At 35.9% G+C, this 15,129-nt stretch overlaps 1 protein-coding gene across 1 annotated transcript in view; it reads left to right on the top strand.

Moving 5' to 3' along the window:
- Positions 1–15,129, top strand: part of DNAI4 (dynein axonemal intermediate chain 4) — a 105,498-nt gene that overhangs the window by 34,188 nt on the left and 56,181 nt on the right. Inside the window, 1 exon segment of the mRNA XM_007978375.3 lies at positions 13,385–13,541. Coding sequence (XP_007976566.2) covers positions 13,385–13,541 — 157 coding nt within the window.

Below are 15,129 nucleotides of genomic sequence, written 5' to 3' on the forward strand. Positions count from 1 at the left end.
CGAACTCCTGGGCTCAAGTGATCTGCCTGCCTCAGCCTGCCAAAGTACTGGGATTATCAGTGTGAGCCACCAAGCTCAACTTCTTTTTTTTTTTTGACGGAGTCTCGCTCTGTCGCCCAGGCTGGAGTGCAGTGGCACAATCTCGGCTCTAATCAGAGACAAATAATTCTGATACATTTGTGATCAGTTCCATAATGACATATGTGGAATGTCATGGGAACACTTAGAAAGAAGTGATTAAATCCTTTGAGGTAAAATAAAAAAGGCTTCACAGAGAACATTACTGACTTTTGAATTAGGTTTTTAAAGATTATTAGTTACTTGTCCAGAGAAGTAGGGGAAGCCCAATCCAGGCAGAGGGTAAAACATGAGGTAATGGAAAGGATTATGAAAATGAAGATACAAGAATGAGGAAATAATAATGGATGATCAAAAGTGCTGGGAGAAATGGTTACATACCTGAGGGGTACTTGCTTTGCAGTGCAATAAGGATTTTTTTCCTTTAAAATGATAATGAGGGACTGGTGAAGATATAAGGCTGGAAAAATGGTGCTTTATGGACTTTTCTTTTTCATGTTGGGAGATGTAACAGGAATGACTGACAACAAGTAACAGAATACCCAACTAAAAAGAACTTGAACAAATATTTACTTTTCTCACATTAAAAGAAGAGATAGCTTTTGGCTTTGATTTTTTTGGCTTAATTTTGTCAGAATTTGGATTGGCCGTTCTGCTATTCTCTTTCCTAAAGCCTTTCTTCTTTTCTTATGGTCTCAAAATATCTTCTCCAGCTCGCTCTGGGCATATTATCCACATTAAAGACAGAAAGGAGAAGGGAAGTAGCACCATCATATCTATCTCATTTTTCAGGAAGGTAAAAAATTTCCCAGAAGCCTTTCCCCTTCCTTTATATTTCTGCTTTCATCTTATTGGCCAGAAGTGTCACATGATCAGCCTTAGCATTAAGAGAGGCTGGAAAATCAAGTATTTAGCTTCCTATTAATTATATTAATAGCTATTTAGCTTTCTATTAATTATATTATTTCTATTAAAGAGACAAGGGAAGAGAGAAAGGGTTTGGAAAAAAAACCTAACCAATCAGCAATATCTGCTGCAGGAGAGACCCTCATTCTCTCAGTTGGAGGCCAGGAAAACTGGATTATTGTCATTACCTCCCCCAGCTTTCTCTATAGATATTCTTGCCACCTTCCAGTCTATTTTTCCAAATTATATTCAGAATGTTTTTTTTAGAAACACAACTAATTGCATCCTCTTTTGCTTAGAAACTAACTCTTCAAAAGATTTGCATTGCTCTTAGCATAAAGAATAAATCTTTATGAAACAATTTCTCTTGAAGCCTTTTTTGCTTGTCTACATCAAAAACAAACAAAAACAAGTAACACAAATTTACCTCCAGAAGACCTGAAAAACAATGTACATATTTATATCATCTTGGTCAATTGCTGGTGAATTTTTTTTCTTTTTTTTAATTTTTATTTTAGACAGAGTCTTGCTCTGTCACCCAGGCTGGAGTTTAGTGGCATGATCTCGACTCACTGCAACCTCTGCCTCCCGGGTTCAAGTGACGCTTCTGCCTCAGCCTCCCGAATAGCTGGGAATACAGGCACTTACCACCACGCCTGACTAATTTTAGTATTTTTAGTAGAGACGGGGTTTCACCATATTGCACAGGCTGGTCTTGAACTCCTGGCCTGGTGATCTGCCTGCCTCGGCTTCCCAAAGTGCTGGGATTACAGGCGTGAGCCACCATGCCCGGCCGTTGCTGGTGAATTGTAACTATGAAGTCAGCCTCTAAAATGAGTGACACCTAAACAATTTGACTTCTACCCCCAGCTTCTTTTTTAGACTAGAACAGTGTTTCCTCACTCTAGAATGCATATTAAAGTTGTCTGGTATGCCTTTAAAAAATTCCCGTAGTTGTGTCTCAATTCAGGTCAATCGAATTACAATATCTGGGACTAGAGTTTAGGCCTAAGCAGTAAGTATGCTGATAAATGTTTTACTAACTACACAGGTGGCAAGGAAATCCTTATTTGCTGCATTTGCCAATTTTCATGTTATAAATCCTCTCATCACAGCAGATTTCAAGCTCCCAACATAAATTTTCTGAATGGGAAGTTACAAACAGATACTTAGTAGCACACCACCATACAGATACAATAGATATTTTAAATAACTGCAAGAGATTAGGTAGTAGTAAATTTTTGTTGTTGTTTTTTGTTTTTTGAGACAAAGTCTCGCTCTGTCACCCAGCCTGGAGTGCAGTGGTACGATCTCGGCTCACTACAACCTCTGTTTCCTGGGTTCAGGCCATTCTCCTGCCTCAGACTCCCAAGTAGCTGGGATTACAGGCACCTGCCACCACACCCAGCTAATTTTTGAATTTTTAGTAGAGACAGGATTTCACGTTTTTGCTAGGCTGGTCTCGAGTGATCTGCCAGCTTTGGCCTCCCAAAGTGCTGGAATTGCAAAGTGTGAGCCACCACTTCCGGAAGGCAATAGTAACATTTAATAGCATAATTAGGAAGTGATGATCCTTGAGTAATTATTATCTTTGTTTTTAATATGATTTATTTAATAATAAATTTATATAATGTAATTTTGAGTAATGTCTATGTTTAACAACTGACTCACAAAATTCCTGAAATTAGCCTGTTCTAATATACTTCTAGATAAAAATATATTTAAAATATGTTCGTAACTTCCCCCCTCCCAGACCTACTGAATAAAAAATTCTGGTGTGGACTTCCAGTTTCTGTTCTTGTATGTAGAGAGTTTAGAAGTCATTACTCCCATCTTATAACAAGAAAAAGTTAGACAAATTGGAAATTAACAGCTTTTCTTGGACTCATCAGAGAACTGTGGTGACAAGGGCAAACTGCCACCTTGAGATCTAGAGACGCAGACAATCCAGAGAAATACAGTTCCCAAGAGTTACTTACCATAAGCTGGAGGAACACATGAATGATTATTTTCATGAATTGCTGGAGGCTGAGTATTTTCCTAGTATAAGAGTAAAAAAATCATGGGGGAGCACAGTCATTGGAAAGAGAGGGCCCACACTTACATGGGCTTTCATTCTAGGAATCCAGTGGATTCTTTCAGTGAGGATCTGAGCTAAGAATCTGAGCTGAAGATAAGCTAGTGGCCCTGGTAGGGGAGGGAAAGAATATCCACATTAAAACACTCCTAGCCTCTTTTTTCTAACAAATACTTAATCTGGGGATGGGGAGTGGGGGAAATTTGCCAGAGGGTAATTTTGAAACTATAGCCCTATTAGGGTAAGGGAATTCTACTCTAGCACCAACCTTTATTTCTTAACTAGGGAGGAAAAATAACAGTGCTTAAGGAATTTGATTGGGAATGTTGCAGTCAGGGAAGGGAGTAGGGGCAGGGATAAGACAACTATACTCTTGAAGTAGGAATAGATATACTTGTGAACACCATGTCTCCAAGACACAGGTTAACTAAAAGTGTGAGAGTCAATCAGATTGTAGACTATTTCCCTTCTCCCCACTTACCACCAGTGAACCTCCAGAGTGACAATACTGGATTACAGATGAAAGAATTGCAAGACATAGGCTGTCTCTAAAGCAATACAGAGAAGCCTGAAAGCCAGGAAGGGAAACAAAAACAAGAAAGGTTTTGATACCTGTAACTACAACAACATTAAGCACAACCAAACTGCTACCCTGAGTACCATCAATTCTTCTGCTGAAGGCCTTATTACCTCAGCACCTGTTACAGGATACAGCATGTCTGACTTTTAACAAAAAGTCATTAGGAGTGCTAAAGGGCAAGAAAAAAATATTTTGAAGAGATCAAGCAAGCATCAAACCCAGACTGTTATGATAAAAATGTAAAAATTATTGGACAGGGCATTTTAAATAATTATGATTAATATGTTAAGAGATCTGATGGAAAAAGTATGCAATGTGCAAGGTATGTAATGTCAGCAGAGAGTTGAAAATTATATGAAAGACTCAAAATGACATGCTAGATATCAAAAACACAGCAACATGAATGAAGAATATCTTTGATAGCCCCATTGACTTCACAGGGTTAAGGAAAGAATCAGTTAATTTGAAGATTGGTCAATAAAAACTTCCCAAACTAAAATGCAAAGAGAAAAAAGAATGAAAATAGAACAGCCATCCAAGAACTCTGGGATAATATCAAAAGGTGTAACATATGCACAATTGGAATACCTGAAGAAGAGAGAATGGGATAGAAGAAATGCTTGTAGTAATACTTGTTGAGAACATTCCAAAATTAATGTCAGACACCAAACCACAGATACAAAAAGAATACCAATCAAGATAAATATCAAAGCAAAATAAAAACACAAAACCTAGGAATATTATATTCAAATTACAGACAACAAAAGACAAAGAGAACATCTTGAAGGAAGCCAGAAGGAAAAAACATCTTACCTGTAGCAGAACAAGGATATATTTTTTATTGTTTTCTTTTTTTCTCTTTTATTTTGTACAGACAGGTTTTTGCCATGTTGCCCAGGCTGGTCTTGAACTCCTGGGCTCAAGCGATTCTCCTGCCTCAAGCCTCCCTAAGTGCTGGGATTATTATAGGCATGAGTCATCACACCTGGCTAGAAGAACAAAGATATAAATTACAATTGACTTCTCATCAGAAACCAAATAAACAAGAAAATAGTGGAACAAAAATCTTTAAAGTGTTGATATTAAAAACTGGCATTCTATAATTCTATATCCAGAAAAATTATCCTTCAAGGGTAAAGGAGAAATGAAGATTTTCCCAGATAAACAAAATTCTGAGGTAATTTATTGCCAGCAGACCAGCTCTGAAAGAAATGTGGAAAGAACTTCAGGCAAAAGAAAAATGACATGGGTCAGAAACTTGGATCTACATAAAGAAAGGATAGATGGCATTCTGTAGACCACATCCTGGGCCATAAAGCATACTTCAACAAACCCAAAAGAAAAGAAATTATACAAGGTATGTGCTCAGTTGACAATAGCAATAAGCTAGAAATCATAACCGCAAGATAGCTGGACATTTTCCAAACATTTGTAAATTAAACTACAAAAATCTAAATAACCCATGGGCCAAAGAAGTCTCAAGAGAAATTTAAAAACAAATAATTTGAACTCAATGAAAATGAAAATACAACTTATCACAATTTGGGGATGCATAAAAAGCAATTTTTAGAGGGAAATTTATAACACCAAATACATATGTTAGAAAAGAAGAGAGATATACAATTAATAACTTAGGTTTCCACTGTCTCTTGAGACAACTGGCTGTTCTCTGCTATCAGGCAGAGCTGCTGACAGGGTACTTGGATGGCTTCTGGTCAATCTGGTCACAGGTTGTATTCCTTGGCTAGGCAGTTACGCTATTTGGTATCTGCAGTTGGGCAGGGTTGCAGTTGGGGTCTGAAGGGGGAACATTTCCAAACTAATTTTACAAGGCCAATATCACCCTGATACCAAAGCCAGACAAAGACACTACAAGAAAAATATCATGGGCCAATATCCTTGATGAACATGGATACAAAAATCCTCAACAGAATATTAGCAAACTGAATTCCAAAACACATTGGAAAAACTCATCCACCATGATCAAGTGGGATTTGTCCCTGAGATGCAAGCATGGTTCAACATATGCAAATTAATAAGTATGATACATCACAATAGAATGAAGGACAAAAACTGTGTGATCATCTCATCAGATACAGAAAAAGAAGGGAGCTCTCATACACTGTTGATAGAAATATAAATTAGTATAGCCATTATGGAAAACTGTAGGTAGCTTCCTCATACTAAAAATAGAATTACCGTAAGATCCAGCAATCCTGCTTCTGGGTATTTACCCAAAAGATTTGAAATAAGTTTCTCTGACTGCATCCCATGTTCGTTGCAGCACTATTCGCAGTAGCCAAGTTATGGAATCAACCTATGTTCATCAACAGATGAATGAATAAAGGAAATGTGGTATATACACACAGGGGAAAACTATTCAGCCTTAAAAAGAAGGAAATTCTGTCATTTGTGACAACATGGATGTAATGAATTAGAGAACATTATGCTAAGGGAAATAAACCAGACACAGAAAGACAAATACTACATGTTCTCATTTATATGTGGAATCTAAGACAATTGATCTCATAGAGGTGGAATGTAGAATGGTAGTTACAGAGGCTAGAGATTTGGGAGATTGGGGAGATGATGATCAAAGGGTGAAAAATCTTAGAAGTATGTTTTTTTAAAAAAAGTCTATTGCATAATGTGGTAAATATAGTTAATAATAGAATAATAGAATAGTCTATTTTTACAAAATTGCAAAGAGAAATTTCAAACGTTTCTACCACAAAAATGTTGAGTGTTTGAGGTGATGGATATGTTAACTAGCTTGATTTAATTATTCTACTTTTAAACCATCACTTCGTAACCCATAAATGTACACAATTATAAATTGTCACTTTACAATTTAAAAATTGTATATTCCTGTAAAATACAATATATTTAAAAATATCTTCCTTAAAAAGATATTTAAAAAATTATGTCACAGGCAAAACGAAACTAGGTTTACTTTTTTAAAAGGAATAAAGTTTATGCAGATTGGGCCAAGTGTGGTGACTCACACCTGTAATCCCAGCACTTTGGGAAGCCAAGATGGGCAGATCACCTGAGGTCAGGAGTTCAAGACCAGCTGGGCCAACATGGTGAAACCCCATATATACTAAGAAAACAAAAATTAGCTGGGTGTGGTGGTGCACACCTGTAATCCCAGCTACTTGGGAAGCTGAAGCAGGAGAATCACTTGAACCTGGGAGGTGGAGGTTGCAGTGAACCCAGATCGCACTAGTGAACTCCAGCCTGGTGACGAGCGAAACTCTGTCTCAAAAAAAAATTTATACAGATTGGAAGGCAAGAAATAAAACTGTCTATACTTACAGATGACATCATTGTCTATATAGAAAATTCCTAAGAATCTACAAAAAATAAATAAATAAATAAATAAGAAAACTTCCTGGCACCAATAGGCATGTATCCTGCAACACTGCAGGATATAAGGTCAATATATAAAAGCAAACTGCCTTTCTGTTTGCCATCAATGAACTACTAAACTTTGAAATTAAACTACAACAACAAAAAACATTTACAGTAGCATCAGAAAATAAGTATAAATCTAACAAAATATTTACAGAATCTATACACAGAATGCTTCAAAACAGGGATGAAAAAAGTAAAAAAAAATAAATGAATTTCATATGCATGCATTGGAACACTCAGTATTGTAAAGATATCAGTTCTTTGTAATTTGATGTATAGATTCAATCCAATCTTAATCAAAATCCCAGCAATCATTTTGTAGATATCAGCTAATTAAGTCTATAATTTATATTGAAGAGCAGAGGATTTAACAGCCAGCTCAACTCTGGAAAAAAAAACCAGAGGACTCACATTACCTGATTTCAAGCATAATTATAGAGCTATCATAATCAAGTACACTGTTAAATAAAATGGAATGCAGAACTCAGAAATAGACCCACACTAATATAATTAACTGATTTTTTTACAAAAACACAAAGGCAATTCAATGAAGAAAGAATTTTCAATAAATGTTGATGGAACAATTGAACAGCCACATACAAAAAAAAAAAAAAAAAAAGTGAGAGAGAGAGCAGAGACACAGACCTTACATCTTACTCAAAAATTAACTCAAAATGGATCATGGGCCTAAATTTAAAATGCAAAAGTATGAAACTTTTTGAAAAACATCAGGAAAAAATCTGTGTGATCTTGGCTTTGGTAATGGAATTTTAGATACACCCAAAGCACAATCCATAAAAGTAGAAATTGGTAGAATTGGACTTTTAAAAAATTTTTGCTTTGTGAAAGACAATGTTAAGTGAATGATAAGACAAATCACAGGCTGGGAGAAAATTGTTTGCAAATCAAATAGATCATAAAGGACTTTTATCCAAAGTACATAAACAATTAATAAATTCCACAATTAAAAAACCCCAACTGTGTTACTCTGTTTTCACGCTGCTGATAAAGACATACCCAAGACTGGGAAGAAAAAGAGGTTTAATGGACTTACGTTCCACGTGGCTAGAGAGGCCTCACAATCATGGTGGAAGGCAAGGATGAGCAAGTCACGTCTCACATGGATGGCAGCATGCAAACAAGAGAGAAGTTGTGCAGGGAAACTCCCATTTTTAAAACCATCAGATCTCTTGAGACTCATTCACTATCACAAGAACAGCACAGGAAAGACCTGCTACCATAAGTCAGTCACCTCCCACTGGGTTCCTCTCATGACATGGAATTGTGGGAGTTACCCACCCCCTTAATTCAATCAACTCCCACTGGGTTCTTCCCATGACATGTGGGAATTGTGGGAGTTACAATTCAAGATGAGATTTGGGTGGGGACACAGCCAAACCATATCACCAACCCAGCGAAAAATGAACAAAATGTAGGAACAGACACTTCATCAGAAAAGATATACAGATGGCATATAAGCATATGAAATGATGCTCAGTTTCATATGTCATTAGGAAAATGCAAATTAAATATGAGATACTACTATATATGCATTTAAATGGCTAAAAAACCTGATAATACCAATTGCTGGCAAATATGTGGAGAAATAGGAACTCTCATTCCTTGCTGGTGGGGATGTACAATGGTAGGTACATCCAGTTTGGAATATAGTTTGGCAATTTCTCATAAAACTAAACATACTCTTACCATATCATCAAGCAGTTGTGTTCCTTGGTATTTACCCAAATGAGCTGAAAATTTATCTTCACACAAAAATTTGCATTCAAATGTTTCTAGCAGCTTAATCATAAATGCAAGACTAGAAGCAACCAAGATGACTTTTAAGTGGTGAATAAACAAACAAAAGTATATCCATATAATGGAATATTATTTAGCAATAAAAAAATGAGCTATGAATCCATGCAACAAGATTGATGAATCTTAAATACTAATTGCTAAGTTAAATAAACCAGTCTGGAAAGACTATATCCTGTCTGATTCTATTTATATGACAGTCTAGAGAAAGGCAAAACTGTAGAAACAGAAAACAGATCAATCAATAGTTGCTAGGGCCTTGAAGAGAAGGTAGAGTTGAATGGGTGAAGCACAAAGAATATTTTTTAGGATGGTAAAACTACTCTGTATAGATACTGTAATGGTGGATACATAGCACCATGCCTTTACTAAAACCCATAGAATATTACTGCACAAAAAGTGAGACTTAAAATTCGGGAATTTTTTTTTTTTTAATCACAGTTAAGAAATAGGAGGATCCTACAATGGAATACAGACTGTAACAGAAGAATCAAACTGCCTTACAAATGTATAATATAACCCCCTAGAAGGAGTGGGAGGAAAGGGTATACACCTAAATAATATTGAAAATGAGTAGAGGCTGTGAGATGAAAGACACAAAGAACTGCAAATAAACACACTAGTTTGTAGTCATTTCCCATGGGGTATGGGGTTAATAATTCTGAATCATTGTACATGCCTACTGGGATTGAACATGTAAGTAACTGGAGGGCAGATGGTAGGAACTCAACATTGTTGGAGTGGGAGATTACAGAAAGCAAGAAAGGAAGCTAGAATTATCCATGTGTTATCGAACAAGTGTCAAAAACATTAATATAAACTCATGTTTAGCTTAATATAGATATATAGGTGAACACAGATGTATAGATATGTTTATATATACAAGTTAGTATACATACAAATATTTCTTAGCTCTGTCCACTAAGAAGGCCTAGAAGCAATGACACCCCAGAAGCAGCAGGCACTCTCAGTGCTCAGATTTTGGTTTCTAATTCCATTGTCTAATAAAAGTAACCAGGGCTCTGAAGAAATGCCCGATTCTAGAGCTGAGGCCGGGATAAAAGATGAGCCAGAGAGTAAAGAAGTGCTCAAACAAAACAAAATAGAACAAGTCTCTACAATAAACAAACAACAAAAAGGGGTATTTGAGAGGAACCTAGCAGCCAACAGAAAGAGCTCACAATGGCAAAAGGTAGAACAATTTCAATAACAAAATAAATAGTATAGAATTGGATTATAACCCAAATTATAAAATAAATACCCATGAATTCATAGTAACACAAACAAATATTGAATAAATGAAGAAGAGAGAATAGACAAATCTTTTTATACAAGAATTCCAAATTATTATATAGATATTTTTCCCTCAAGAAGGTGGATCTTAACTTCCCATTCTATAAGTATGGGATTTGCATGTTGACTTTCTTCTAAACAGTACAATATGCAAAGGAGAGAGGAGGAAAAATCACTTTAAAGCAGAGGATATTGACAGGTGGTAAAGATTAACACCATCAATGATAAGTTAGGTTGTTATCATGTATCTTTGATATGACATGATGAGAATGACACTTTACCTCTGTAGTCTTCCTCCCAGAAACCCATAACACTTGTTTAACATCAGAAAATCACAGATTGAAGGACATTCTACAAAATATGCGACCACTACTCTTCAAAACTCTCAAAGTCATCAAAAACAAGGAAATTCTGAGAAACTGTCACAGTGTAGAGAACCCTAAGGAGGCATGATGACTAAATGTAATGTGGTGTCTTGGATGAGATCCTGGAAGAGAAAAATGACAGTTAAATTTAAGGAAATCAGAATAAAATATGGACTTTATATGATAATAAAATAGCAATATTGTAGTTGTACTAAATGCACCAAAGTAATGTTAACAATAGGGAAAACTGGATATAGGGTATATAGAAACTCTAATTATTCTTACAACTCTTCTGTATACCTAAAACTATTCTAAAACACAAAGTTTACCAAATGTTTAAAAAAAGTCTAGAGGTAAGCCCAAGCAATTATTGTTAAGCCCTTGGGTGATTCTGATGCATGGTAAAGTTTGAGAACCATTGCTTTACCATAAAACCAAAAGGAGTTTTGTGCTTAGAAAAGTTTGTGGTTTTAATTGCAAGGTAGGGGCTAAACAGCATCTCATGCACAGGTTGTCTCTGGATGCTCTCAGTTAATAAATAACTCACTAACAGATACCTTTGACAAGTGAGGAGAAAGGAGGAAGAATAAACTGCTTTTGTGACTCAATTATACTGTAATTGTATTGGGCCCATTGAAGCTAAAGTAGAGGCCAAGGAAGGCTTCATAGGTTGTTCTCTACTGGGGTCTCTGAGAATAGCCAAACAATTGCATCCCTTTTCCCTACCCTGTTCTGAATTAATTGAAAAATATGGTAAGCGAAAATATGATGAATTGGAGCCAAAATATCACATTGTGGATAAAAGTCCCCTGTTAAACCCTCAAATTTGACAGACTTACCCACCCATTCATGAAAGGTTCTAGACCACTTCAGGACTCCCCTAACCCTCTCAAGGGGCTTCAGGAGTAAAGGTGTGGAGAGGAGCCATCATTGTCATACTAGGCTAGAGCTCCCTCTTCTGGGAAGAACCATCAGGAGTGTAGATGTTCCCTCCATCATTGGCAGTCAAGAGGAGCAGGCAAAACAGATTGATAGAACTGTGATTCTTTTCTAGGTGGAGAGAGAGGTGTACTCAAAATCTGTGGTACAGCCAGTCTAGAGTTAGGGGATCTAACCCATGAAATAGACAGATTCTATGGGTAAAGAGTGTGGTTTGGGGGTAGTTTCTGAATATATATTAAATTCAAGCAACATTTAGGAAATGGGTGATACAGAACTCCAGGCAAAAATCCTACTTGCCATCCTAGGGCTTTGTCTATGAATGGTAGTTCCTCTGCCATCAAGAAGGTTGACTAGACTATTACTTATCCCAACCATAATAACTGAGATGTTACTATATTAGGTTCTATATGCGTAATATGTCTAATATAAGATCGTTTATTTTTATAATTAGCATGTCTTTGCCACAATGCTACTTTGAAGTATATATAACTAAATCACAAAGGAAGATCTGGTGGTCTAACAGTAAGAAACCTCGGAGATAAACGCTAGTCTTAAAATTGCTAGTATTCCTGTGTGGACTTTTCACTTAACCTCTGTTTTTTAATTTTCTTCATTGACAAAAAGTTTGGACTACATATACCTCAAATTTTGTTCTTGTGGATAACTCATTTACTTCTTTACTTATTTTGTCTTAGTCAGATTTACTTATATAAATAAAATCTTTTACTTATTTTTAAAATGTATTACACAAATAGTAAAAATTAAAGAATATTAAAAAAAGAAGAATCACCGAAAACTAAAGAAGATTTGCAACTTAAAATTTTCTGTTTCCTGACCTTGTTTATCTGCATAATATTTTACATTCTTATTACCATAGTGCAGATCATGTTCTAGGCTGCTCTGTCATTTAACATTTTAGAACATATTTTCAAAAATTTTTATTATTAAATTACTTAGTATTTAATAGTCATAGATGGGTATACCATAATTTATTTAGCCATTAAAAATGTTCATGATTGGTTTTTGGAATTAATAACTTGTATTTTTTTTTAGATTATGAGGAAGGTGTTTTTCTCAGCTCTGAACCTTTTAGAGAGAAGACTGAGACATTCTTAAGTTTTCCTAAAGCTGTCCAAGCTTTACCTATCCCAAAGGCTTATGAATATCTGCTGTATACCCTGTTGTTGGTAGAAAACACTGAACTCTCACTTGTATACTTTCTCGTGGCTGTTACCCACATAACCAATTCCAAACTCTCCTGGCTGTGAAACTCAATTCTCAATGGGATTTTCCAAGGACCTTGGATCCAGTTCTGACTGTCCTAAAGGTTTATGGCCAATTATTTTCACTCTATTATTTGCATGGACATTGGTTCCAATCTTACTTCTATAGTCAACCAGGACTAATATAGTAGAGTCTTTACCCCTGGTGAAGATGATTAGAGATGGAATGACATCTAAATTAAAAGACAGCTAATAAGGAGAGCAAATGAAGGATAAAAGTTTGCTAAAGCTACGAATTAGAAGTTAACTTCACGGCTGAAAGAAGTGTTGCTTATTATGCCGCCTAAATATACTTGCCTCCATATTCTTGAGTAGTACCAACAGTCACTAACCCCAGTTCCCAATTAATATTGTGGGATAGTAATAATGGAATACCCTTAGAGTTATGAGTATAGGTATTAGACTGGGGTAGGCTTGTTATGTCAGCAAGGAAGGCTGTTTATGGCCTACAAGATCCAATTTGGCTTCAGAAAGGTTGAATAGACTATATCTCACAACCTGGCCTGTTCCTTGACTATACTGACCACCTGCAATATATTACCCAGTATGGTATTTTGGTGACTAGAAGGAAAAATGCAAATTAGAAATAGCAATTAGTAAATGATTTTAATTAAGTCATGTATTTTAGATTTGCAAGTTATAAGGGCAGCACCTGAAAAAATTGTAACAAAAGAAGACCTGGAGAAGAATATAGAGATAATACTCACAGAGACAGAAACACTGAGATTTTTTGACTTGCCCACAGTCATGGTCTCTGTAGAATCTGAAGAAGCTGAGAAAGTAACGTATGTATGGTTCAGTTGTCTACATTGTTTCTGTAATTCAAATGCTAAGCCAAGCGTTCTTATCCTTGTTTCTGTGAAGGGTTCTTGAGGATTCCAGGATATACACTGGGGGGTTTGGGGGGAAATTGTATATTCCCTACAAAATTATATACAAAGTTATATAAGTGCCATGCGAACTTATATGGAAGGTAAATGTTTATGTTGTATGTAAATTTTTCTAGAGGAAGAGCCCATAGCTTTACCATATTTTTAAATAATTAGGCGAACTTCTAAGCCAAATAACAAAATAGGCTTCTAAGTCTCTATATAGGTTTTAATTATTTTTACTTTTATACATATATAAATCATTTTCAATTTAAAAAGAAATAACTGATACTTTTATAGTAATAGCCAAAACCGCAATTACTTTTGCACTAACCTAATATTTAAAACTTAGGAAGGGAAAATATGGGTAAATAAATGAATTTACTATATTAGAGAAGTTTTCCTTTTCTCTTTATTAATGAATATAAATAGAGTTTGTTTTGGTCTCAAGTATTTTGACAGTCTGTTGTTAGGCAGATACACATTTAAGGACTGTTATGTTTTCATGAAGAATTTACCCCTTTTTCATTTTGTACTATCCCTCTTTATCCCTGATAATTGTTCTTGTTCCACTCTCCTCTGTCTAAAATTAATATAGTTACTATAAGTAGATTATTAATAGTTATTCTGATTATTTTACCTAAAGTATTATTTGAATAGGATTTATAGTACTAAAAACTCCATCAGTAAAATAATTTTAGGGTATTATTCCTTCTCAAAATATAAAATATTATAATATGGTTTGAACTATAAAACATAGTACATATTAGATCATGAATAACATACCTTTAAAAGCTCGTAAGAAGGAAGGGAAAGTTCCTTGTACCAAAAAAAACAAAATAGGAAAGAGGGAAAAAAGAAAGTGACAGATAATTGCTTTGAAATCAGAAAGGGAGAAATGTTGGGAAGAAATGTTAATATTAACACATGGATCTGGAGACCAGTGATGACTCTTGGGTTCTCCCAACCCTTACATTGAAAGGGCTGAAAGAGAGATTCTTGTGTTAAGCCAAGATTCTCAAAAGGAGCTCAACTGCTCCTAGGCCAGTAGAGTCAACTCCCTATTGTCAGAAGCAAACACTAATCTCAGGAGGAAAGCCTACTACCATTTTGGCTCCTAAGATTCCCTCAGATCAACTGGGTGTGGTGGCTCATGCCTATAATCCCAGCACTCTGGGAGGCCAAGGCAGGAGGATGGCTTGAGCCCTGGAGTTCGAGACCAGCCTGCAACATGGCGAGAGCCCCATCTCTACAATTTTTTTTTCTTTTTTGATTAGCCAGGCATGGTGGTACATACTTATAGTCCCAGCTGCTCAGGAGGCTGAGGTAGGAGAATCACTTGACTGATCACAGGAAGTCGTGGCTGCAGTGAGCCATGTTCACGCCATTGCGTTCCAGCCTGGTCAACTGAGAGAGACCATGTGACCATGTCTGAAAAAAAAAAAGGAAGAAGAAGATGAAGAAGAATAGGAGGGAGAGGAGGGAGAAGAAGAAGGAGAGGGAG

This window comes from Chlorocebus sabaeus, chromosome 20 (assembly GCF_047675955.1).
Source record: "Chlorocebus sabaeus isolate Y175 chromosome 20, mChlSab1.0.hap1, whole genome shotgun sequence".
In the NCBI taxonomy this organism is placed as follows: domain Eukaryota; kingdom Metazoa; phylum Chordata; class Mammalia; order Primates; family Cercopithecidae; genus Chlorocebus; species Chlorocebus sabaeus.